Source organism: Psittacula echo (assembly GCF_963264785.1).
Source record: "Psittacula echo genome assembly, chromosome: 2".
Classification (NCBI taxonomy): domain Eukaryota; kingdom Metazoa; phylum Chordata; class Aves; order Psittaciformes; family Psittacidae; genus Psittacula; species Psittacula echo.
The window spans coordinates 51,862,400-51,886,795 of NC_137737.1; the positions used below are offsets into that span (position 1 = coordinate 51,862,400).

The 24,396-nt window shown below is 37.9% G+C and overlaps 1 protein-coding gene across 9 annotated transcripts in view; it reads right to left on the reverse strand.

Moving 5' to 3' along the window:
• Positions 1-24,396, reverse strand: part of RBM33 (RNA binding motif protein 33) — a 103,907-nt gene that overhangs the window by 53,683 nt on the left and 25,828 nt on the right. For 6 of the 9 annotated variants that reach the window (XM_080639330.1, XM_080639332.1, XM_080639329.1 and 3 more), the window contains exons 7-10: positions 22,660-22,831; positions 16,432-16,637; positions 14,350-14,668; positions 9,204-9,262 (exon numbers count right to left, since the gene is read on the reverse strand). In XM_080639330.1, the coding sequence (XP_080495456.1) occupies positions 9,204-9,262; positions 14,350-14,668; positions 16,432-16,637; positions 22,660-22,831 (756 nt within the window). The remainder of the gene's footprint in view (positions 1-9,203; positions 9,263-14,349; positions 14,669-16,431; positions 16,638-22,659; positions 22,832-24,396) is intronic. The other 3 variants (XM_080639331.1, XM_080639336.1, XM_080639333.1) reach the window with 3 other exon arrangements.

Genomic DNA, 24,396 nt, shown 5'->3' on the forward strand with positions numbered 1-24,396 from the left:
AATCTGCAGGACATGTGATGCCACTGAAGAACAATTCTTAGAAAACACTCCTAAATGAAATGCAGGCATAGGAAAGGTATTCCAATTCTAGCTTTAAATTCCTAACACTGCTGATGCGCAGAAAAACCATGCTCTCATCCGTTTTGTGTGGATGAAGAAAGGGTGTCTCTAGCCAGCAGAGCTACCTCTTCCCAGCCACAGTAAGAAACTGTGTGACAGACAAGTAGTAGCAGACTGCACTGCCTAAAGGAAGAATAAGCCCAAACCCCTCAGATTAGAGCATAAACCTAAATAATTTCCTCAAGAGGTGCTTTAAACTAATTCATCTGGAAGATTAAATTTCACTTTAGTTTATAATCCTCTTAAGGGGTGTGGTGTTATCATTTCTGTTTGGCACCCTCTAACTTTTTAAGTACAATATAAACAGAACTTGGAGAAAGAGTGTAAGGGTGCCAAATATTAGTGCCATTTAGAATTATGAACTTTCCCTTGAAATAACAGAAATTCAGACTCATTTTATCTATAGACAAAATCCTTCTCCATATTTTTTGTTCTGAAAGCTAACAGTTTCAGGAACGTGGAAAAAATTAGGAACCCTAAAGTTCTGGACCTCCTCTGCTTTCAGAACTAGTGAGATAAAATAACTAACAAGATTCACACGTTTTCCTTGGACCTACCCCAAACTACTCCATGGAAGTATTACTGGAGGACTTTGGGACGATGTTCCCCCCTTCAATCAAAAAATGCTCAGATTGCTATAAATACGTCAAGAAGTAGCAAGCTTTAAAGAAGACAAATACTAGAACTTGCAAACATACTGTTGTGAGGACTTTACTGACCCAGAGCTCCCACTGTGCCTACAGGTACTACTCACATGTTGTGCATGAAGGCCTAAGCAGTTTTTCCTTTTTGGAAAGGAAACCCCATACAGTCAACCCCTAACATCCCTCTAAACTACCATATTTTACTGTAAACAGTAGTATATGACTGGCTTATAATGAACTAAGCTTTTTTTTTTTTTCACATTCTAAACAATTAGCAAGAACTGAAGGTGCAGACTGAATAAATACCAGTTTATAGATTTATAAATTTTGTATTGTGATGACAACTAATGCACAGAATCATCTTTTAGAAGGACATTTTTCTCAACTCAGTTAAAATAGCTTAGAATAACTTCACTGTAGGACTCTAATAATAAATATATTTTAGTTCTTCATTCAGTATTTAAGCACTAGATTACTCTTACTGCATTGTAGTAGGATGTCAACCATGTATTTTAACTGGATTTCTGTGTGAATCCTGATTTCTGCGAAACATCTCTAATAGTGCCTGATTCATGGCTACGTAGCTATATGTACAGTATTTTTTCCTCAGTAAAAATCTGTGCTCCGCTTGCAAGGCTTAAAAAAAAATTTCACATTTTATTCATGCAAATATATCAAAACTGATGTACATACCCATATATGTAAAAAGATCTCAGTTTTTTACTGTGAGGGTGCCTGTGCACTGGGACAATCTCTCAGGCAGGTTGTAGAGTCTCCATCCTTGAGACAGCCAAAACCCACCTGGACAGAGTCTTGCGCAGCTGGCCCTGGGTGGCCCTGTTTGAGCAGGGGTTGGACCAGATGATCTCCAGAGGTCCCTGCCAACCTCAGCCATTCTGTGATTCTGCATCTAAGCAGATACTAAAGCTGAGACTTAAAAACATCTAGCACCACTGACACAGGAAAAAAAATTAATTCTACAACACTAGTTTTCTTGGCAGTGCTAAATAGCAGTCACTTAACATAAAGGTAAATTAAATAACTATAGAAGTCTTCCATTTGATTTTAACATCTATGGAGCATGTGCACACGGGAGCTAGTTAAAGGGTTACTGCATTTAGAAATCATCTATTTCTCTCTTATTTAATAGCTGTTACCATCATGTTTTGCTGCTGCCGCTCCTCTTGCAGATGGGAATTCATTGATATGATTAAATTTGATGGTATGATAATGTATGGTAATCGTGATTAATCAGAAGCCCACTAGCAAATGGAGGATGTTGGGTATTATGTCACCTGCATTTTAAACTGCATTCCCTCTATGCCAGCGTGACAATACTTGACAGCTGGAGGGATCTCAAGCTGCATCTGCCTGCTACTACTTATAGATCTGGTAAGAGAAAGTGCCTATCATTCCTTCACTATCTTAAGCGCTGTAATTATACAGCTTTGCAGTCAAGTTGTGGAAACAGTGTTAAAAACAAAATCTTTTTGCTAGCTGCTGAACAAGCTCAGTCTCACATCTGCAAGGGCTATAATCTGAAAGAAATGTAATTTGATGCAGTAGTCTCATTCAAACATGATTTGCATGAAATGCTGTGTAAAGCAGTATCCAAGAAATGTCAATCAACACCACCTGATACCATATAGCCTGTTAAACGAAAACAAAACGCTTTCTACACTACCTGTGATCTGCCACTGCTACACAGTAATAGAGTGAAAATTTCATTTATTCTTACTCATTACAGTAAAGCCATAGCTAAAGGAGAATAATTGTGAAGAAGTAGGAAAATAATTTTCACAAGTGGCTTTTTATTTCCATTAACAGTTTGTCTCTTACATACATACTGTTGCTAATGTACTAGGTACTAAATACCATTACTTACTGAACGCCAGTTTTAAATGATTGACTGTACTCAGATGCAGGAGTGTTTAAGTTGTCCTTACTGTAAGTACTGGAGAATATGAGCCATGACCTTAGTAGCAGCTGGCAAAACCTTTATTTGTATGCAGCAACTCATGGTCAAATTTGAAACAACAGGAGTGAAGGGCTATCTGCACTTCCCACAACAAACAGCAAGCACTATTGCAAGGAGGTTTGTTTTAAAAAGCACCACTGCTACATACTGCAAGAAGTGTTTAAAGGCATACCCACAGACCCAAGAGCACTAATATCTATTAAACTGACCCAAGTTCGCTACCATGGTGTTGTAGGCTTATTCAAGTCAGTCCAAGGACCACTTTGGGGAAATAAAAGTAAACTATGCTGAAGTACCTTTTATGATTAACTTGTATAGCACTAATATATTGCTTGTCTAAAAGAAATGTTCCAAAAAGCAGCAATGAAGAACGGCAATCTCTTTCGAGCAACAACTTGAGCATATACTTAAAAACCTCTCAAAAATTAAAAGCATAAAGAAGCATTTAAAAACAGTGTCTGAATTACAAATAACACTTGAAAGCTTAGAATTCAACAAACTAGGGTTCTCGGAAATGGTGGGGAAAAAATTAATCAAAACTAATCAACTGCCTCTGACAGCATCCATTTCAGACAGCACCTGATGTCCTGGAGAAGTTGAATGCGAATATATAGGAAGTTTATATAAGATTTCTACAGTTAAAAGGAAAAAAAAAATTAAATCAAGTATTTTTTGGGATAGATTATTTTGAAAAGAAATTGTAAGGCAAGTTCTAAAACCAAATCATGTCAGAATCCCCTGAGAACTGAAAAGACATACAGTGGAGAATATTCACAAGGGCCTGAGGACAAGTCACTCTACTGAAGTCTTTATTTTTCAATATTGAATAAAACATAAATTTAAGTTATACAATTCAACTTTTTCAGACTTAAATTCAACAGTTACCTAAAAGGCACCCAGTGCACTAAGGTGTCCTGTCAAAAGATAAAAGCTTTGTGCTTTAAAAAACGTCAAAGCCTTCCTGGCATAAATTAGTCAGGCAAACACTAGTGCCACTTCATCTTGTGCTCCATACCACTTCAGACTATTCTTACCCCAGTTCTGAAACTCAAGTTGACTGAAGTTCATAAAATGTGTCTGTGGGTTGGACATGTGCCCAGCTCATACCACACCCAGGGTGTCAGATTAAAGACAGTGGCTAAATTGGGATCACAGAATCACAGGATGGGTTAGGTTGGAAGTAACCATAAAGATCACCTAGTCCCATCCCCCTGCCATGGGCAGGGACACCTTTAACTAGACCAGGCTGCTCAAAGCCCCATCCAACCTGGCCTTGAACACTGCCTGGGATGGGGCAGTCATAACTTCTCAGGGCAACCTGTGCCAAGTGTCTCAGCACCTTCATAGCAAGAGTTTTTTTCCTAATGTCTAATCTAAATCACCCCCCGGACAGTTTAAAGCCATCACCCCTTGTCCTGTCACTACAAGCCCTTGTAAAAAGTCCCTCTTTGCTTGCCCTGCCAGCCCCTTTAAGTACGGGAAGCTGCTTTAAGGTCTCCCCAGAGCCTTCTCTTCCCCAGGCTGAACAACTCCAGCTCTCTCAGTCAGTCTCCATAGGAGAGGTGCTCCAACCCTTAAGAGCATCTCATGGCCTTCTATGGACTTGCTCCAACTTTGAGAATTCTCCTGGCAAAAGGTATACAGCTGCATTAACAGGCTCTGCTCTCTATGCAGCGGTTTCAGAGAAGGATCCGAGACAGAGACAGCGGGGGAATGGCCTCAGACCCAAGGAATTCCTCTACCTTGAGCCATGAGGCAGGTTCTCCCCAATTTACTCTTCACTCTGAATACCCCACTCCAACCACAAATGTGGATGCTAGGGATGTCTCGCAATTTCTGGCTGAAGAATGTTAAAAGTAAAAACATCTTCCCTCTTCAGACATGCTTTATCCCAAGGCAGGCATGACAATAGTCACTATGCTTTTTCTCTCTCTCTAAAATGCACACACATGCCACATGGTTATTACTTCAGTGTTCATTAATTTAATGATGTCTGAAGTAAAAGGTCTTTACAAATATTTCTTCAGGAAAATGCTGAAATATTTCAGGCACAGAATGTGCTGTGGACTCACGTAAGGGATGAAAAGATGTGGACCACCAACTTAGCTCCTAGTTTTGTATTTAGCAATGATCTGGCCTCTATAATAGTCAGTTAGCAGCAGCTTACATGTAATTGTTTAGAAACACCTTTTCCATTTTCTACTGATATTTCTTCTTCCCTTGTTTTATCCCAACTTTCTTCACAAAAGAACTTTTAAACTACTCTCCTAACAGAAGTTAAAAGAAAAATTAGCCAAGATAACAAACACTGGAGGACAGGAACCACAATGGTCCCTCTTGCGTAACAAGAAAAACCACAGGCTCCTGCACAGAGGCATCTGCAGAAATTATTAATTTGGTCAGAAAACATGTGAAAAGTTCAGGGGACCCATAGACCTAGTCTCTGAATAAAGTATTCCATCACCTTCTTTTAAATGGATCAGTCCCCATAGCAGACTGTTATTTGTGAAATTCCAATTGTGACACTAAGACAGGAACTTGGAAAAAGACATCTTAACCACTTTAAAGCAAGACCTTCAGAAGGACTCTGACAGAGGTTGGTTTAATCTGTTCTTTAAACAGTTTAAAGAAAACACATGCTTGGCACTTGCACAGTTCCACATTTATTCAAATACCTCAAAAAATATTAGCATTGACTATGCTTGAAGATTGGATTACTATCAACCACAGCCACCTAAAGAGAACTGTGCAATTCAGACAAGCATAGAAGCCTCCACAGAACTCTGATCTCTGAGTTACCACAGATTCACCACATTTCTCAGCAGTAACATGCTCAGATCCACCACTTACTCAGTTTTAATCAGCTGAACATACCTCTCAAACATCATTCACGTAAGTCACCTTTGAATGCTTACAGAGTAACCGAGAAAGCTTCCTCACTTGTTTCAAGATTACTGTAAATGTTAAAATAAGTAGGGAATACAGATTTATCCCACTGTGTCCTTTCTAGTACTTCCTCTCTAAGCATTTCAGGAGTTAAGCTCTAAAATAAGAAATAACAATGAGGCCTACCCTGAAATATTAAAATTTAGATTCAAGGTGAAGCGAGTTTAATCAGTCCCACCTCAAAGCAGGTTCAATTCTGATCAACATTACCCTGATTTAGTACTACATTATTTCCTATGATTCAGAACTCACACCAATATGCTAACATGTTCATTACAACTTTGTTCACCTCCTCAGTTACATCCTTCTGCAGAAGATTGTAAGAATTAACCATTAGATGGTTACAAGTCACTTCATTAGCCTAAAATTAATAATATCTGGTTTCCAGTGGATTTATGACTTGCAATTGATTCGCTCTGATAGAAGAAGTTCTTCCCATGTTCAGAGCACATACATGCTCTGTGTGCTGAGAAGTTTCTCTCCTAGATAAGACAGGAACTTAAGAGGCATTTCTTCCTTCAGTTAGGGCACCAGCCACTTTTAGGTCTCTCCCCTGCAAGATTTTTATTACCTTTAATATTTCCAACTCTGCCACATTCAATCAAAATAAACCATCCAGTTCAAAGTTAAAGGGGAAAGCAGGCTACAAACTTTTAGTTCTAGCCCCCCAGTTTTTTTGGAAACTAAGCAATCAGAAATTGCAATTCAGTATTATCCTGTGATTAGACAATCCTAAAACCAAGAGCAAATTCAAGTTATTACATATCACAGTATGCCAGAGATTGGAAGGGACCTCAAAAGATCATCTAGTCCAATCCCCCTGCCAGAGCAGGAACACCTAGATAAGGTTACACAGGAATGTGTCCAGGCGGGTTTTGAATGTCTCCAGAGAAGGAGACTCCACAACCCCCCTGGGCAGCCTGTTCCAGTGTTCTGTCACCCTCACTGAGAAGAAGTTTCTTCTCAAGTTTAAGTGGAACCTCTTGTGTTCCAGTTTATACCCATTACCCCTTGTCCTATCATTGTTTTCCATTGAGAAGAGCCTGGCTCCATCCTCATGACACTCCCCCTTTATATATTTATATACACTAATAAGGTCCCCCCGCAGTCTCCTCTTCTCCAAACTATAGAGACCCAGCTCCCTCAGCCTTTCCTCATAAGGGAGATGCTCCACTCCCTTAATCATCCAGAGATTCTTCCTAGAATGAGGAAAAGGATGAATGAACTACAGTCTGGAATACTTCTTTGATCTTTTCAAATGGCTTGTCAAAGTTGTCTTAAGCATTGCTACAGTCAACGTTTATACATAAACAAGTGCATTATAATGGCACAAAGGCATCTGACACTTAACAGAGCAAAAAAGGTACTTCTGCAAGATAAAACGTTTGTCAGAAAGCAAATTTGTCTTCAGCTCAAGAGCTAACATACTACATTTAATAAAACAAACATGAGATATGTACACAGTGACACTTAATTCCTAATCCTAATATGACTGATAACCTATGCAAAATTTATAAAGTACTTCCTAAGGGAAGTCCATATTATACCCATTTTATAACTCAGTGAGTCATGGAAAGATTAAGTAACTTTCTCGGGGTCATACAGCAGGTTATCAGCTGAAGTAGGGAAAATAATAAAAAACAAAACAAACCAAAGCAAACAAACAAACAAAAAAACCACCCAAAACCCCCCAAAAAACCAAACTCAGGTCAACCAAATCCCTATACTGGATCCTCTTACTTAAGATAGCCCTTCTCCTCTTTATTGAAAAAGAATTACACTGACTCACTCTCTGCTAGTGCGCAGTTTACATGAAAAGGCAGCAAGCAGTCAAGTGTTTTCCTTCAGGCAAAATGAGTGAGTCCTACCAAAACTATTCAGTCTATTCGATTCCCTTTTTAACACTGTTGCATACTAGATTAGCGAGGTTTGCAGTACTTCTCAACTTGCAAACCCAAAAGTGAACATAATTAAAATCTCATTTCACAGTCAATTTAACAAAAAAAAAAAATCCAATTTTTCTACATTGATGTAAACACACTTCAAAGATGTCAGTCACAATGCCTTTACAGATAGTCCTTGTCCTCCAATTTCTTTTCCATCCTGAATTGTATTTATTGGCAATGCAACTTAGCGTCAAAGGAAAACAAATGCAAGATACTCGTTTGCATAAAAACCAATCAAAATTACTTTCAAAATGCTAATAAGGTCTCCACATAACTCTAAAGGCTGCTGAAGAAAATAATTTCCTTGAAAACCACAGTATCTTTAAACAGGAAAATATCTATGGTTAAATTTTGATAAAATTATACAACATGAATTTCCCCAATGTAACTGTGGTTTTAATGCTTCATCATTTTACACTTCACAAAGGAAACATGGCATTTAAAAACTCAGTTAGTATAAAAAATACAGACATCACAATTCTTCATCTAGATGTCCTGTACAAAAAGTACTCTGCGTCATAAAAAACAACAGGTATGCAACATGGCAACCAAAAGTCATAGGTTTCTGAAACCTGCTTCTTTCAAATACATCTCATCTCTATCCAGGTAATTTACCATGTAATAATACACAGATGTTCACAAACATCTACTTTCTGCCTTTAACACTGCACACATTAACAGAGGCTAATTTTTGTGTGCTTTATATAGTTGGGAAACATAATATATGGGTCTTTAAATATTTAAAATATTTAAAGTGGTGCTGCACAAACTATTTTTTTGATTATTTTGATACTCTGCAAACCCCCCCACCTAAAAGGCCAAGAAAGCTGAAATTATGTTCAAGGCCAGGTTAGATGAGGCCTTGGGTGACATGGTTTAGTGTGGGGTGTCCCTGGCCATGGCAGGGGGGTTGGAACTAGATGATCTCAAGGTCCTTTCCAACCCTAACTATTCTATGATTCTATGATAAGAAAAGGTCTAGCAGCATGCACTCTTTGCCTTCACAGAATTAAAAAAAATTACCAAGTGAAATCAGCCTACTGAAGCAGCTTAGTCCCTTGTTTGTTTTAGAAGTTAGAAACATAAGAGAAAGCAAGGTCATGCAATGCCATTCCCATTTTTATGTAAAAAACCAGGAGGGCATTAAAATACCTGAAGAGATGATAAAAATGACTGCTGATTTTTACAATAAATGTATATTACTGCTTTTTAAGCTTAGGGATTATTTCAAATAGCGTTTTATTATATCAAATAAAATAAGGATTCCATTTTCACATAAAGAGTCAAGTAATAAAACGAAGCCAATATTCCTTAAGACAAGACGCATTCATGCCTCTCCCACTGGAGAGAGTGGTTCAACAATTTTACAGTTAAACAGAATTAATTCTACTCTCAAAAATCCATTGACCTTAAGCTTTTAACAAACATTTTCAACTGCAGAGTGTATTGTCAATATTTACAAATCCTTAAAATTATATTTCACTAGAACAGCTTTTATTTGCTATATTAATATTTCCTTGCAAATGTATGCTTATCCATATCAGAGAAGAAGAAACAGCTGCTACTCACAGGAAATCTCTGGGGTCCTACAGCAGGTCGTGGCTGGGCTGGAACTGGCAGCAAGGGCACTGAAACAAGAAGCACCTTTTAACACCATTTGTTTTACCTAACAGTTGTTGCTGTTATTTCCAAAAGTGGTTGCAATAAGAAGCCACGATTAAAATCTGCTACATTTACCCTCACATGTCACAGTTCTTACAATTAACTTTAAGCAAGCATTCCCTCCCCTGCAACATGCAACAGGGCAATTAGGATTCTCTTCGTTAATTTGCATAATTTAATTCTGCATTTTCCAGAATTAAATTGCTCCTTGTTGCAGGAAGGAAAACTAGAATACTTATTCAGCCAAAGACATCTCTTAGACAAAGCTGACAGAGACTCTAAAGATAATTTCATGTTTCAGACAGAAGGATACATGATTAATTTGCCTTCTCAACTTCACGCCCCTAAAGATTTCCTAGTATCTCCCAGCGTCACCACCAACCTCCCACAGCAAGCACAGGCATGAGAGACTACCTGGTATAAATCATTGTTCATAGGAGGGTAAAATGAGGGAGGCAGTGGCAATTGACAGCTAGCAAAAACTACTTCATCTGGCCCTGCCACTGGAATAGCACATGCAACTGGGATCACAGTTCATGTAACCATAGAACTGCTGATCTCAGATTAAAGACTGCTGTTTCATAGAGACACCAAGGCTTAGGAGACCCTCTTCCTGAAAAATAACCTCAAGAATTAGTATTTCAGGGAGATTAACATGGATGACTTGTCCGTACAACTGCATTTCAGAAGACTAGTCACAAAAAAGTATCTCCCCAAACATTCACTTAAGGTTATGACATAATGCACAGAGCACCTACAGCTGGATCACCCTGGGGACTGAATCTACATTTGAATCTCCAGTACAAAGTGTAGTGACAGATCTGCCATCTTCCAATGTGCTTTTCATTTCTTCAAGTTGTCAAGTAGTTAAAAATACATGTTTTAATGTTACACCAAAGGTCTAGAGAAGTGAGAAGTTAAATACAGCATTTCAAAACAGCACCGAATGTGTCTACATATTTACTAAAATACTTTTAGTAAGGTTATTTTTCCTCAGTTTGTTTTTAGCACTTCTGAAAGTGACACGAAAATGTTTCCCACACAGGGTTAAACATCAACTTTGTAGACAACTACTGTATGCCACTCCAGAACAGGAAAGATGTTAAGAAATGTAGGTAGTTTAAGGGAAAAGTTGAGTACATTTCCCAACACAGGAGTTTGCCAAGATGCCTCAAAAATCTTTTTCCTTGGCAACTGAGGCACAAGAACTAATGCATTAGTGGTTATTTTTAGTCCACACCCACTGTCTGGCTTCTGTCCACTTTTGTTAAGTACTTGTGGTTTACTAGTTCAGGGACTGATGGGATGAACTAATTACACCAGTCTTTCAGCACCAAAGGACTGCGTGCAAAGTTTGTATCAGGTTACACAAGAAAATTAGTCAAACAGTCTCATCTTGGCTTCTAATGAACATCTGCCCATACCCAACAGCCATAGCCACCTGGAAAAAATTGACAGGGTGCTCTTGACAGACCTAGGATGAAAATAGCTCAGGTATTACAGGTCAGAGAGGCACTGAGAAAAAAAAAAAATCGCTACAGGTCAGAAATACAGAGAAATGTCAACTGAGCAGGGCACTTGCAACTATTTCAGTATCCTGCCTCTGGCAGTAGCATAGAGAAATATATTTATATATTTTAAGGAAATGAATTTAATACTCATGAAAGATAGTAATTCAAACGTGCCCTTTCAATCCTTGGACACTTGCTGAAGCAGCAGTATCAGATACGCATTCGTTTTCCTGATGTCAAATCTTCCATAGGTTTGGAAGGTATGTTTCAAAAATAATGCACAGTGTTTTGTTAGACACTATTTTAAGAAGACTTAATTGCTTTTGGCTGTAAATTCCAATGCTATACCTGAAAAGATGGAGAAGCAATTCCCATATTAATTATTTAGCAGAAATATAATGCAATTTTTCCCAAGATACCAAACAGTTTTGAAAAGGTAAATGGCATACTGATCTACTGAGCCATACAGTGCTCATTAGTTCATGTCAATTTTGGCAGCACCCAGTATCCTTGAAATAGTTGTTTGTGGTATAAACATGAAGGGGAAAAAAAATCAATACCTATTATCACAGGCTGAATTAGTATTTCATAGTGTATCTACATACAGTCCTCCAGCATTTGTAAACTGATCATACTCAAAGCATTAGAGATGCATTCAGCCAAAAATTACTAACTGCAGCTCAAAACTAATTTAGAGAATAGGATACAAAGAGAAAACTATATGACAAGCAAGTCACCAAAGGACATGGGATTCAAATGCCACAAAAGACAACTGAATGCCAACTGAACAGTAACTGGAATTGGTATGCACAAAGGTTCACATAATTGTTCTAGGGGGGTTGACAGACTGAGTCCTTCATCATTTATGAAGCTTCAAAAAGTAAAAATAGAAATTTGTTCTAAAAGTAGAAAAGTTTGACTAAAAGTAGAAATTTGTTCGAAACAAACTGAAAGTAACTATTTTTTTGAACCAAAATCCAAAGGCCAGGCAGGCAGATGGTGGCCACTACAAGAGATTTGCCTTGGAAACATCAAAGGAATAAGCCAATGATAGGATTCCTCAAGAGTGCTTCAACTCCCTTTCAGCCTGCAGTAGCTGATACTACAGCCTTTATACATGCTATTTTACTCACATGAAAATTTCATAATAATTTACAAGAAGTTTAAGTCTATTTTAGAAAACACTGATACACTCCGTGGATTTCAAGACCAACTCAAACAAAAAAGATGTTGAGAAAGTATATTTCTATGATTTGCAGTTTGAAAAAGTGTTCCTAGTGCTGACAATTACAAGTATCTGAGCTTAATCATGCCAGGAAATTAGAGAGGAAAAATGCCAGTCTACGCTAAAACATGACAGCACACCATTAAAATTACCAGAACCTAAGTGTGCATATCAGGTACTTCCAGACATGGCATTTTTAGCTTCCAGGCATCACATTTTCAACAACAGAATCCCAATGAACTTTGCCCCTATCCGACTGTATTCTCCCATGGATAAAAACCCCTCAGGTATCTGGAAATATATTCAGCCAAGAAGGTGCAAGACATAATCAAGAACATGAAGTCCACCTGATCTTTCATACCTCCCATTATCCTGAAATAAACGATGCTGCATGTGAAATGCATCCTAACGTTGTCCACTACCAGTCTCTGCCAACTGGGCCAGCATGCAGAAGGATTAAACTGAGGTTAACTTTTTAAGAGGAAGTTTGAAACAGCTCTCCCTACACTGGAATTTCTGTCTACCATTTGCCTGCAGTGACAAGTGCCATTGAAGATTTTAGAATTATGCTCATCTTCCCTGAAGAAGACTAGTGATTTCCTACACATTTTCTTAAGGTGTGCAAATGATTATGTTCATGTAACATAATTGTCCTGCTGCAGACTAAAAGACTGAGACGGCCACTACTGTCAGCCACTGCAGAAAATTCAGCTTCCCATACATGCTTTTTGATCAAGAAGATTAAAATTCTACAGTGATTAAAAAGACTGCATTTAATAGGACACTGCACACCTATTAGCAGAAATATTCAACAGTCTTGCCAAGGATTCCTTCAGTAAAATGTACAGCATAAAGGTATCTCATGTGTACTAGTTGCCATCAGTACTCATAGCAAAGATCTTCCTCACTGAAATACAGGTCTTACATCATTCTAAAACAGATCACTTATTCTCCAGGGTTGCATTATTCACGCAATAATGAAGACCTCCTAACATGCAGGTGGTACACAACTTTATTAAAATAAGGATCTGCAAGTAAAGACAGAAGAACAGACTATATTCAAGATCAGGCAAGGGCCTTGGAATACCCACCAAGCCACAGATGCAGTAGTAAGGCTGAAACAAGCCTGAAGTTACCTGATAATGTGAAAAGAAAAATACCTCGGACAAAAGAAAGATGATACACTGGTATACTTTTGATGTTAGGCAAAAGCAAAAATCTTCAGTAGCCACTGCTGGCATCACGAGGACACTCCTACAGACGATTTGTTGACTGTTTCACAGGAAAAGAGGACAGGCATCTAGCCAATTTTTGCTTTTCACAAAATAGTAACTGTTGCTTTAGAAACGATAGGAAAATGAACAGAAGGCATAAATTCAAGACTAAAGGACCTTTCGGACTGCTTCCATATAATCTGTCCCAATGCATAATTTAGTGGAAAGCACTGATTTTATTAGACAAGGAAAAGCAAAATAATCTCTCCAATACAGCTACTATGAAGCCATCTGCGATAAGCCTAAAAGATCTCTATAAACAGGCAATATCCTATCCTTCCAAATTCCTACTTTTCACTGGTCAAATAAATGAAGCAAAGACAGTACTGGCCTGGAGTTCTGCTGATTCAAAAGCGGGAAGAATACAGAAAATCTAATGGTGAATCTGTATAAATACTAAGTATTTCTTTACTTTGTCTAGTCCCAACAGAATCAGAGCTATGCAGGTGTCTCTTTTTCCCTCTTAGGGATTAAACACTCCTAAGTGATGCTAACAGCTCTGCTAAGAAATGCCCTAAAAAGTGTAGCCCAAAGACTGCTTGTGTTATGGAAAAAATGTACTTGCAGGCTGCAAATCCAACAACCATAAATGTGGCACTGAAAGGAGAAGTGAGGGTATGTATCTTGTTAAGCAAGGATAGCAGCTGGTACCTTTCACAGAGCGTTTACAGTGTAAGGAGTGCTTTGGTGTATTCTCACCGAAATAGGTGGGTGGTCATTCTGTGAATGCAGTACTTATCCAGTTTGAAAATTAACATTCACTACTTTTAAAAAGCACATCCTCTTTTCAGTTTCCATTTTTACTGCTCTTTGCAGGCTTTACAGTAGAGTAATAAAGATGACAAAGAAGCGAAAAGGCTTTACTATTTCAGCTGGCCACACTCCAACAACATTATGTCTTACTTCAGGCAAAATATTTCTCTCAAGCTTAAGGAAAAAATACCAGCCTGAAGCACATTTCCATGAAGTGATAAACTGCTGCATCTCTGACAGAAGATGATGAGTCACACTTGCATGACTGGGAAGGGGCTCAGAAAGCTCACCTTGTACAGGTGTCACTACTGTCCCCTTGAAATGTGGATTTATGTGTATGTTCTTCGGTTGCTGAGGTGTCACTGGAGGTGGAGTCATCATTATTCTAGGCGTTTCTATCTGAGGGGGCATATGTAGCCCTGGAGGAGGAGAAGAATGATGCTGATGCTGTAAAGGAAGCAGAGATTGTAACTGTTGCTGCTGCTGCTGTTGCTGTTGTTGCTGCTGCTGCTGCTGCTGTTGCTGTTGGTGGTGGTGCTGCTGTTGCTGCTGCTGGAACAGACTCCTAACAGGTTGCTGGTGTGTTGGAATTAACCTCTGTGAATGCGTCTAAAGTCAGACAAAAGAATAAAGTCAATAGGCTTTAAAGTTACAATATCCTAGCATAAACCAGCACAAAAGCAAGACACCACTGGAGAACAATTAAGGCCAAATATGAACAGAAAAACTTCCGTCCCACATCATTAACTGGAACTGTTAAGAACCATCAGCACAGTGACAACTGAAGACATTCATGTGAAGGAGAGGATGGCAAAGAGTAAGGAAGCACACAGGGAATGAAGACAATCATCCACTTATTTTTAACAGTGAAACTGTCTAGTTTCATGTGTTAGGGTTCTGCATGTGTTACTGGAAACTGTCATCAACTGCAGTAAGGTATGTGTGATGATCACTAGAAATCTGAACCCTAGTACCAAAACAAGTCCACTAACATCCATCTCATGTGCAGAAGAGCCTCTCTGAGAAAACAGGCCTAACAGTAGCAACAAAAATCAAAACACAAATTTAGCTAGATTCTTAAGGTATCAGAGCAGCCCATCTATCCATACTTCTTGAATAATACTTCACAGATACGTTTCAAGGTGCATTTAATAACATAAAAAAAAGCCTCTTGCAACTGAACACTCTCAAATATAGTTGACAAAATCAGTTATAACTAAAAAAAGTTATTATGTTCAAGCAATGAATGTTTATAAACTCACTGATACTAGATATCAGCTCTAGTCAGTAGGATCCGTAACTTATGACCAGTAGTGCAAAGAGTCCCAAACAGGCCTTTTAGTAAAAAATATGTGACACTTTTTTCAGCAGTCATATACACAGAGCAAAGCAGCTACAAAGCATGGGCACTCACTGTGGTGAGCACAAAAATGTTTACATTTATGATCAAAATAGCTAGCAAAGACTGCAGCAATATAGAAGTATGACACCACTGTTTTAAAAGCATGACATTTTAAAAGCATGACATACAGGGCTCTCAACTGCTGAAATATCCACCGACTCCTGCTAATGATCAGCACCTACAGTTACTGCTGCTGGAAAAAAATCCCCTTTGTTTAATATAGATGACATTGTCCTGCAAAGAAATACACAGGCTTTGCTCTACAATCTCAGCTTCCACTATGTTTTATGCCAGTTAACAAAAGTAAGTGTGGCCTATCTCTTGATCACACACTTGTGGTTTGGTTGGGGTTTTTTTGGACGGAAAAAAGTAGCATCATTTAGATTGTGATTCAAAGGACAGGGTGGAAAAAGAGCAAAGAAGCTACATTTCATCTGAAATTCCAAGATACTAATTTATCTAGTGTGATCACCTTCCTAGAGTTTTATTTGCCTCTGCAGTATCATGGCAGGTATACAAATAGATTTTTTTATTTTAGATGTATCAGCAAAAATATGTTTGACAAAACCCAAGAAATATTTTACAGAATTATATTTTTAAATTTAATTACTCTTAATAATGTGGGACTGAACATGTGTTCATGCTGCATGCAGAGGACTTGTCCGAGTAATCAACTTTCTCCTCCATCCTTATGCAAACCAGTAAGTAAGCCTAATTGCATTGTGTGAGTTGAAATCCGCATTTTATTTGAAGGCTTTGAGGTTCCTCAAGTTGAGGCTGGTAGCAGGACTAAAAACACGCTTTACAATCGCATTACAAAAGCCCATCCTGCCTAACACTGCTCTGAAAGAGAAAAAAAAAAAACATACACTGGAAACGTACATTCCACCTTTGTGAAGATTCGCTATTTAGAATGCATGTCTCTAATTTCCTGAAAGTATTTTCAAAGAATACTAAGGATTAAAGGTACCATTGTTGATGGCTGGTTTGGCAGCAGTGCAGGCCTGTGATCCTTCATTCTTCCCCTATCATTGTCTCTCCTTTGTTCTCCCATTCCATGGCACATAACTGAGCCTCCTCTTCGCCCTCCTCTCCTTGAGCCATACCGTCCCTGTTTAAGCTGCCTTTCTCTCTCTTCAAATTCAAGTAATGCTGCTTTAGCTTCTGCAGAAAGTTCTGTTGAAAGACAGAGATGATGAAAAAATATTTTAGCTATGTGCTGAAAAGCTGGAAAATATAATAAACAGAAGCATCCCTGCAACTAACAAAATTTGCAAGCACTTCAATCTCCTTTAGGTGGCATGTTAGCATTTCATTAGAGACATCTTTAAAAGGAAAAACCACAGATACCTGTGTCTGTTGCACAGGCAAAAAGCAGCAGGTAAACGAAACAAACATGAACAAAAAAGTTTGGTTGTTGGTGTAGTTTGGGGTTATTTTTAAAGCTATTGAAATTTGCCTTATGCTGTAAGAGGCAGCTGTGGCTCCTCTCAAATTTGTAGTACCTTAAAAAATCTCACTTATCAGCGTAGATGTCATGCAGTATAATGAAAACCCCAGTAAACTTTACAATAAAGAATATGCTGAGTCTTCCACATGAACAGATTTAATCCACCACATTCTTTTGCACATTGGACTGTTTTCAAAGAATTAAGTGTCTTCCCAGTATGTAACTACTTAATATCTACTTTTGCATGTGGTTTAAGAACCAGCTGCACTCTACAAGGGATAATTCCACTTAGGAGAGCTCACATCAAAATTAGTGCTAAACTCAAGGCAAATACATTGCCACTGGTAACACCGACTCAACTTACATCACAGGCGAACACCAGAAAACAGATGGTATTCAACCAGGATTGCCAAATTTGCTTGAAACCTGGGACTATGCTGATAATATTAAAAGAAAACCATATAGTAACAGTCCCAGGTAATCAAGTTACCTGGAAATACAGACAGAATCTACAACAAACTCAGAAAATACACTGTGACAGCAAAAACAGCACTATTTGCCAGGTTTCAATTACTCAAAAAGGGATAATAAACTTGAACCCATGGAACTGAGGATTTTGCCATGTGCCAGCCAGATTCCTTATTACCTCTAAAATTAACTTCTGCTTCTAACAGGGCAAAATTAAACTACTCTACAAGAAACACATTTCTGAAAAATAAAAACATATTTTGAATTCATGTAAGAGGCAATTAGTGCAAAAATTCCAGTTTTCCATTTATAAATCTGCTTTTAATGTTAAAGCAGACTGGGCACAGGGATCACTTTTCAGGATAGTGTTTTTACTTATTTACACTACACATAGTGGCTGAACATATTTGAACATCAGAATAAGAGTAGTTTCTATACAGCAGCTGAGACACTACTACTACATCTCCACATATCACTACACATCCTACATCATAAAGCAATTGGAAATTATTTAAATTTCTTGTGAATCTAACAGCCAAAGCTACTTAGGCTAACATTTTAAACATCTTCATAAATAATTAGTCTTTGTAGTTGAGGACGGACAGAAGGGCAGAAAAGGGTGAGCGCCATGCATTCCCAGTGCGGCAGTTGTTCCTACTTGGCTACAAAACCTACCTGCATGAGTGAGCTGCAAAGACTAAATCTGCATGTCCTGGTTTTCAGACCTATTCAGCACCTCCAGAAAGCAGGGGCTTTTTTGATTTTTAAAAGAAAAGTTTACAACTTGCTGTTTAAGAACACAGAAAACATGAGAGACTTCTAAAAGCGAAGGATCTGCCATATAGTTTCCTGTTTCTTCATGTTGGTGATGAGACAAGTATGTGTACCTCCTCTGACTCTCCCCTCTGACACGGCAATTAAGTGGCATAAAGCCTTAATTTATAATCATGCCAGATACTCTTACAAAATGTTGCTTTCCCCTAGCACCTGCCTCAAGACATTGTCAGAATCCAAGACAATCAGACTTTATCAGGAAAATCCCATACCATGCTTTTAAAGGGGTAAGGAATCACACTCCCTCAAGTCTTAGTATAGTATTAAATGTGCACGCTATGGACTTCTGAGGAAAACTGAGACAAATATACTCTGTCCAAAACAATCAAAAGCATTAGATGCAACTAAAAAGACCCAACTTATCACACCTCAGCTGTCAAGGGATAAAACATACCTGGTTTAACAGGAAAAACAGAGCTCTGTTTTCAAGATTCCTTCCTGTCAGGCTTGGCTAACATGGGCTTTTAGCTGGTCTGCAGGAAAGTCAGACCACTAGGTCCCACATACTTCTGGGAAAAAATTGTGCCATTACATTGCAAAGGGATAGCTCTCCTCCCTTTAACCAGAGAGAACCCAAATCCTGCAGGGCACTCTGGGCATGCTCCTACCTGGAAAGAGATCCTGTTTCCCTCCCTAGAATCTTTCAAAGCACAACCAGGTAATCCACATGAAAAGGTTCACTGCTTCTCTCTAGCCAAGAGCTTGTGTGTGTTGTGACCAAAACACACTGAGCCAGGCTACATGCTGCCATGTCCCCTAGAGAGCGCATGCAGGCTGCAGGACATTGCCACTGGCTCCTGTCTACACCAACTCTGAGCACAGGTCTCCACAGCTACATCTGCCATAGATTGCTCCCTGCAAGGTACAGCATTTCAAATCCCCAGGTTTGAGAATCCCAGAATCCCTATTATCCTGGATAATGCAGAGATTTACAACATAAACCACATTCCAGAACAGCTATTAAAAAATAGAAAATACATCTGCATTTACATATGTACGTAATCTAAATTCAGAGAGCAAATACTGTCCTTTGTTTTAACTTCTCTCCATTATCCAGACTTGCAACATGATTACACTATGTGCTTCTGTACACAGTGCAACAGGACAACAGAGAAACCACTATTTTTATTTCCTAGACTTGACCAAAATCTCAGCCACTAGTTATCAGAGTCAACATAAGCCAACTAAGCAGGATGTAACTACCACATCCAATAACCTTTGTTATCACTTTGCAAATGGATCTGCATTAAGTGTAAGGGTTTGTTTTGTTTTAAATTAAGTACACAGCGAATACTTTAGTTTGGTGATGCCAAACAAAGTCATTTATCTTCACACTCCTTAACAGGTAATTAATCCAGAGACATAAATGACAATTCCTACTCCAGGAAGACTTCAACTACATGCACTGAAAGAAGTTATGTATTTCTCAAAGATGAGAAACTCAGTATCTCTAGAAATCAACTGCATAGCTGTCCTACAGTATCTTTCCTTTAAACTTTTCAAACCACTGCTTACATTATCTTGGACAATGAAGGGTTTTAGGAAAGCACTCAGCTACATTCAAGAGAGTACTCCATATTTTTACATATTTTTTACCACCACACACTTATTCTCATCTTGACTGTATGGTTCTCACACACACAGTTAATGCAGTGAATCAGCAATTATTTTTCTAGTGTCTCTAAGTGTCAAGATTAATTTCACTATCACTGGTAATAAAATGGTTTCAAATGACATCTTTAATCAGCAAGTAAGAATGCATTCCTCCAATAGAGACAAGCTGTCACAAAAGGTCACCAAAATGTGACAGGATGGAAATTACGTTTGTAACTTCAACTGAAATGTTAATTCCTCTTTAAGTGTATTCTCAACTACCTTCAGATTTTAAAGGAGATGCAGCTCTGCAACCAGTAGCATTTGTAAAACTCATCTATAATCTCAAAAGCAAGCAGATATTTATAAGCAAACAAGTATTTTTTTTTTTTTTTTTGCTGTTTAACTTTCCACCACATGGTCAATCATCTGGTCTCTCTATCAAAATATTAACATGAAACACTAGTATGAATAGAAACTATTTCGCAACAGCAAGACTGTCTTTTTGCCAAAGATTAGTTTCAAAAAGAGCTCTTTAGTTTATAGATTTAGCCACATTAGCATCATCTTTTCCTTATTGTCCAAGAGCTACATCCCAAATCAATTAAAATTACACTTAAAAATAAGTCTAATTCAAATCATTGTCCCTTTAACAGACGAGTTCCACTACAGGTTTTCTTCTTATTGGCTGGTCTTGTGTTTACATTAAACTACAAAGTAAATCCAGGTACATGAAAACACATGCAATTGACATTTACTTTGCTATTATGTGCAGAAATTTAGCTATTCCAGTGCACTCTTTTTTTTAAAAATAATCTGTTTTGTTAAGCCATCAGCACCTTTTGTATAAATACAATATGGTCTGTATGTGGCATGTAGAACTATGGTCTTATGACTGAAAACACATTCGGAATACACTCCAGCTAAAATATCCCTTCCCCATATACACTACTCTGTGCCTCTAGAGGGTTCCCTTCAGTTTTATTCTGATCAGAATCAATTCCTGTTTATTAAAACAGTGCTGAATAAAGGGCCTTAAATACACTTCCCCTGAAACTGCAAGTACAAAAAGCTGTTTGCTAAATACAAACAACAGATGAGAAAGATGTGATTCAAAATCACGCACTGAGGTCTCTCTCTCAGCATGACATGGCCTACATGAACACCACTGCAAAAATATGGTTCAGCCTCTGGAGCTGACTCCCTGCTGTTCATGAACAAGCCCTCCTAGCCACAATACCTTTGTTAGAATTAAGGCTTCTCAATTTTTGCAGGCATAGTAAAAGCCCAAATTCATTGTAACTGAATTGAAGAATTAGTAGGCTATGCAACTCAAGGAAAAAAAAAAAATTCATAGAACTAACATCCTTTGCAAAGCAAGGCTTTAAAGGTAAAAGGAAAATTTCATACGGAATTCCAGCAACCTAGGTATATGCTCTGTAAATGCAATTCCAAAATGTCCTATTGTCTCAAAGACACTTACTTATCTGGAACAAAAGCAGAAGCACATAGCTTCCAAGCTCACACTGGGTGGCACCACTCTTAAAGCAATGCTGTGTGAAGAATCCACCCCTACAGCCTGGCAAAACCGTGTTTATGTTGTGTGGTACTTACTTGCCAGCTGAGGTTAAACCACAACATTGAAGTATCATCAGAACATACATATTCTCCCAGTTGTATCTGACAATTAGCCAACAGTATCTGACAGTTTACCTTCATTACCAGTTCACCGCTCTTGCATACCTTGATTCTCTTCAAAAGATCAGGGCCTTTTCTCCACAGTTTGAATTGATATTTTGGCTCAATAGCAAAACCATGAGATTGGTACAGCTTTCTGAAAGCAAAACTTAAATTTCTGCCCACCTCCTTAATATCACCTTAAATTTGACTCTTTATTATTATTACCACAACTGTAAGACAAAGAGGCAATACAGTTATCCCCAGTGGGGTAGGTAAACCACCAGTATCAGATACTCAAGTACCCAGGGTACACAAGGGGTCTTGAAGTTAACTGTCTAAACCATAAACCAATGTGATTTTAAATATAAACTAAAACAGAGTAGCTGCAAGGAAGTCGCAAAACTATTGTTTCTTCTGAAATAGCAGTAGCAAATTCATTAGCAACATGGAGCAGTGTTCCTAGAAACACACACACTTGTGCTATGCTATTCAAACACAAAGAAAAGGTACTCTTTAAGATATCACCTTAAGAATCAAGGTGGTAAGAGACTGATTGTTCCATGTCAGAAAAGCTGAACTAAGAAAATAGGGGTTTCTGCAGTTTTCCTAACACGCTCCCCAGTATGTTACAATTCCTCTAGGCCAATAAAAAAGGAGGAACACAAGAAATGCACAGCATACAGATGTTCCTGGGGGAAAACAGCGAACCTGCAGGTATTTTGCAGCAGAACAGAAGTAACAAGATTTGTGTTATCAACTGAAAGTCTTCCAAGGATATAAGTCCAAAGGAATTCCTTAAAATGTATTCTATCACAAAGCGTAGTGAAAGACAGATCAGACAGCTGCTGCTTGAAAACAGAAAAGCTTTTAAAGACACCACAAAAGTCACAACAAAACATTGCACTGGTTTTCAAAACACCATATGTATAAACATCATTCCCAAGGAGACAGACAGTACATATACTATGACAGACTATATATGACTTGGACAATTTGGATATAGACCAGTCTAAGTAGACTTAAGTAAGTCTACTTAGTACTAAGTAAGACTCTCTCTAAGGAGACACTTCTATCTTTTCCCATTAAACTCTTTTCTAAAAGTTTTAGCAAAAATGTCTTTTACTTTCTTTTAATTACAGCTCTTCAAAATAATTCATTTTCACAAAACCTCACCCAAAGTTTCTGGAATGTTTCTTCTTTCTCTTGTCACATCTGAGAGCCTTATTATCGTTCCTTCTTTCCGTTCAGTTTTGAAACGTAGTCGTCCAGACTCTTCGTCGTCATCCTCCTCTTCATCAGATTCTTCTTTTCTTTCTTCTTGAAGTTCCAGAGATGCAATAGCTGCCTGGAACACAAAACATAGGACATGCAATCTGAAAAATCCACTTTGTTGTGATCAGTGTCAAAACCCAAAGACTTCTTTAAAGGTTCCTTTGAACAAATTTTGCTGGCATTACACACTATTCTCATCCCCAGTTAACATTTAAAAGCTTATTTGTTTGGGTTTTTTTTATTAATATATAGAATGTACAATAAATTACATAGTAAAATCTACTGACAGAACCCATTTTTCTGCAATATTTAAGGGAATATGGGAGCTCCAGTTAGAACCACTAACTGATTAGTATCTACTTTTTGCACAGAGAGACACTTAATCACTGAACTGGCTAAGATGCAAACCTGAGATACTACCAGACTCAAGTAATACAAACATTAAATCATCATTTGTCAACAACTGTCAGTAGCGTGTTGTTAAAATCAAACAAAAGAAACACCCTAGGAATCAAAAAAAAAATCAAACAACAAAAAAACTCAGGTAACCTTACATCTCAGTTTTATTTCTCCAGCTACGTACAGCTGCACTTGTCTTTACTTCTTACACTCCTTGAAAAATTCCCAGTTTTAATTCAGGAACTGATGATGCGAATGGAGAACAGCATTAGATAAAATCTGAATACAATAAATTCGTATATTGGAATGCTACTCCCTTGTCCTCATTTACTTTCCAGTTTGCTTTATAACAGAGAACAATTATTTAGAAGAAACAATGTCCCAAATGTAAATGGATCCCTCTCCTTCAAATTAACATAAACTTAAAGAAAAATAAATCAAATTCACTTTCCTGTGCTGGCATGATAAAATTAATGTTCAGGATGCTACACAAGTTATATTTGATTTCTAGAGTTGAAAATTAGAAGCATTCTAATATAGTATGGTTTTCCGTAAAATATTTGGTTACCCTGTATTTGGTCATTTCTTGTACAAGCCTACATGCTCATTTCTTAGAACCTGCACATGCACTTTAATTCTTTGCATAGCTAAAAAATACATCATAACTTTCATGTGGCTTGAGAACAGTTAAAAAAAAAAAATGGGTAAAATGTAACATGCAGGAAATGGTTTAATCTTCTAGTAAATCAGACTGGTACAGTAATGTATATAAAAAGGCACAGGAAGTATGCCAGTCAGGTGGACAGATACTGTCACAAATCAAGAAAAAGAATTAATGGCAAAATGGTGCGAGAGATCATAAATTTCCTACCCAGGAGCCCAACTTCATCCAAAATTAGAAAGAAACATAGGAAGCAAGATCCAAGACAGGACGGATCTGCAAGACAGCTCTACATTAAAAGATAGCACACCACATGAACTCGAGCTCAAAGGTACTCTAAGTTTGATCTGGTGAATAAATGATATGTGTATGTTAGCTGCTGGGCTTTAACAGGTTACTGAGCCCAAGTTATTCTCATTTTATCATCTTCACATCTCAAAATGTGCTTCCTCCATGCCAGGCAAACATTCAAGCACTACATTTCCTAACCTCACAAAAATGCTTTAAGATGTACCTAAGAGAATTTACAGACCTAAGAGTTTACAAAAAGCTTTAAGGATTATATTTTTAAAACATAT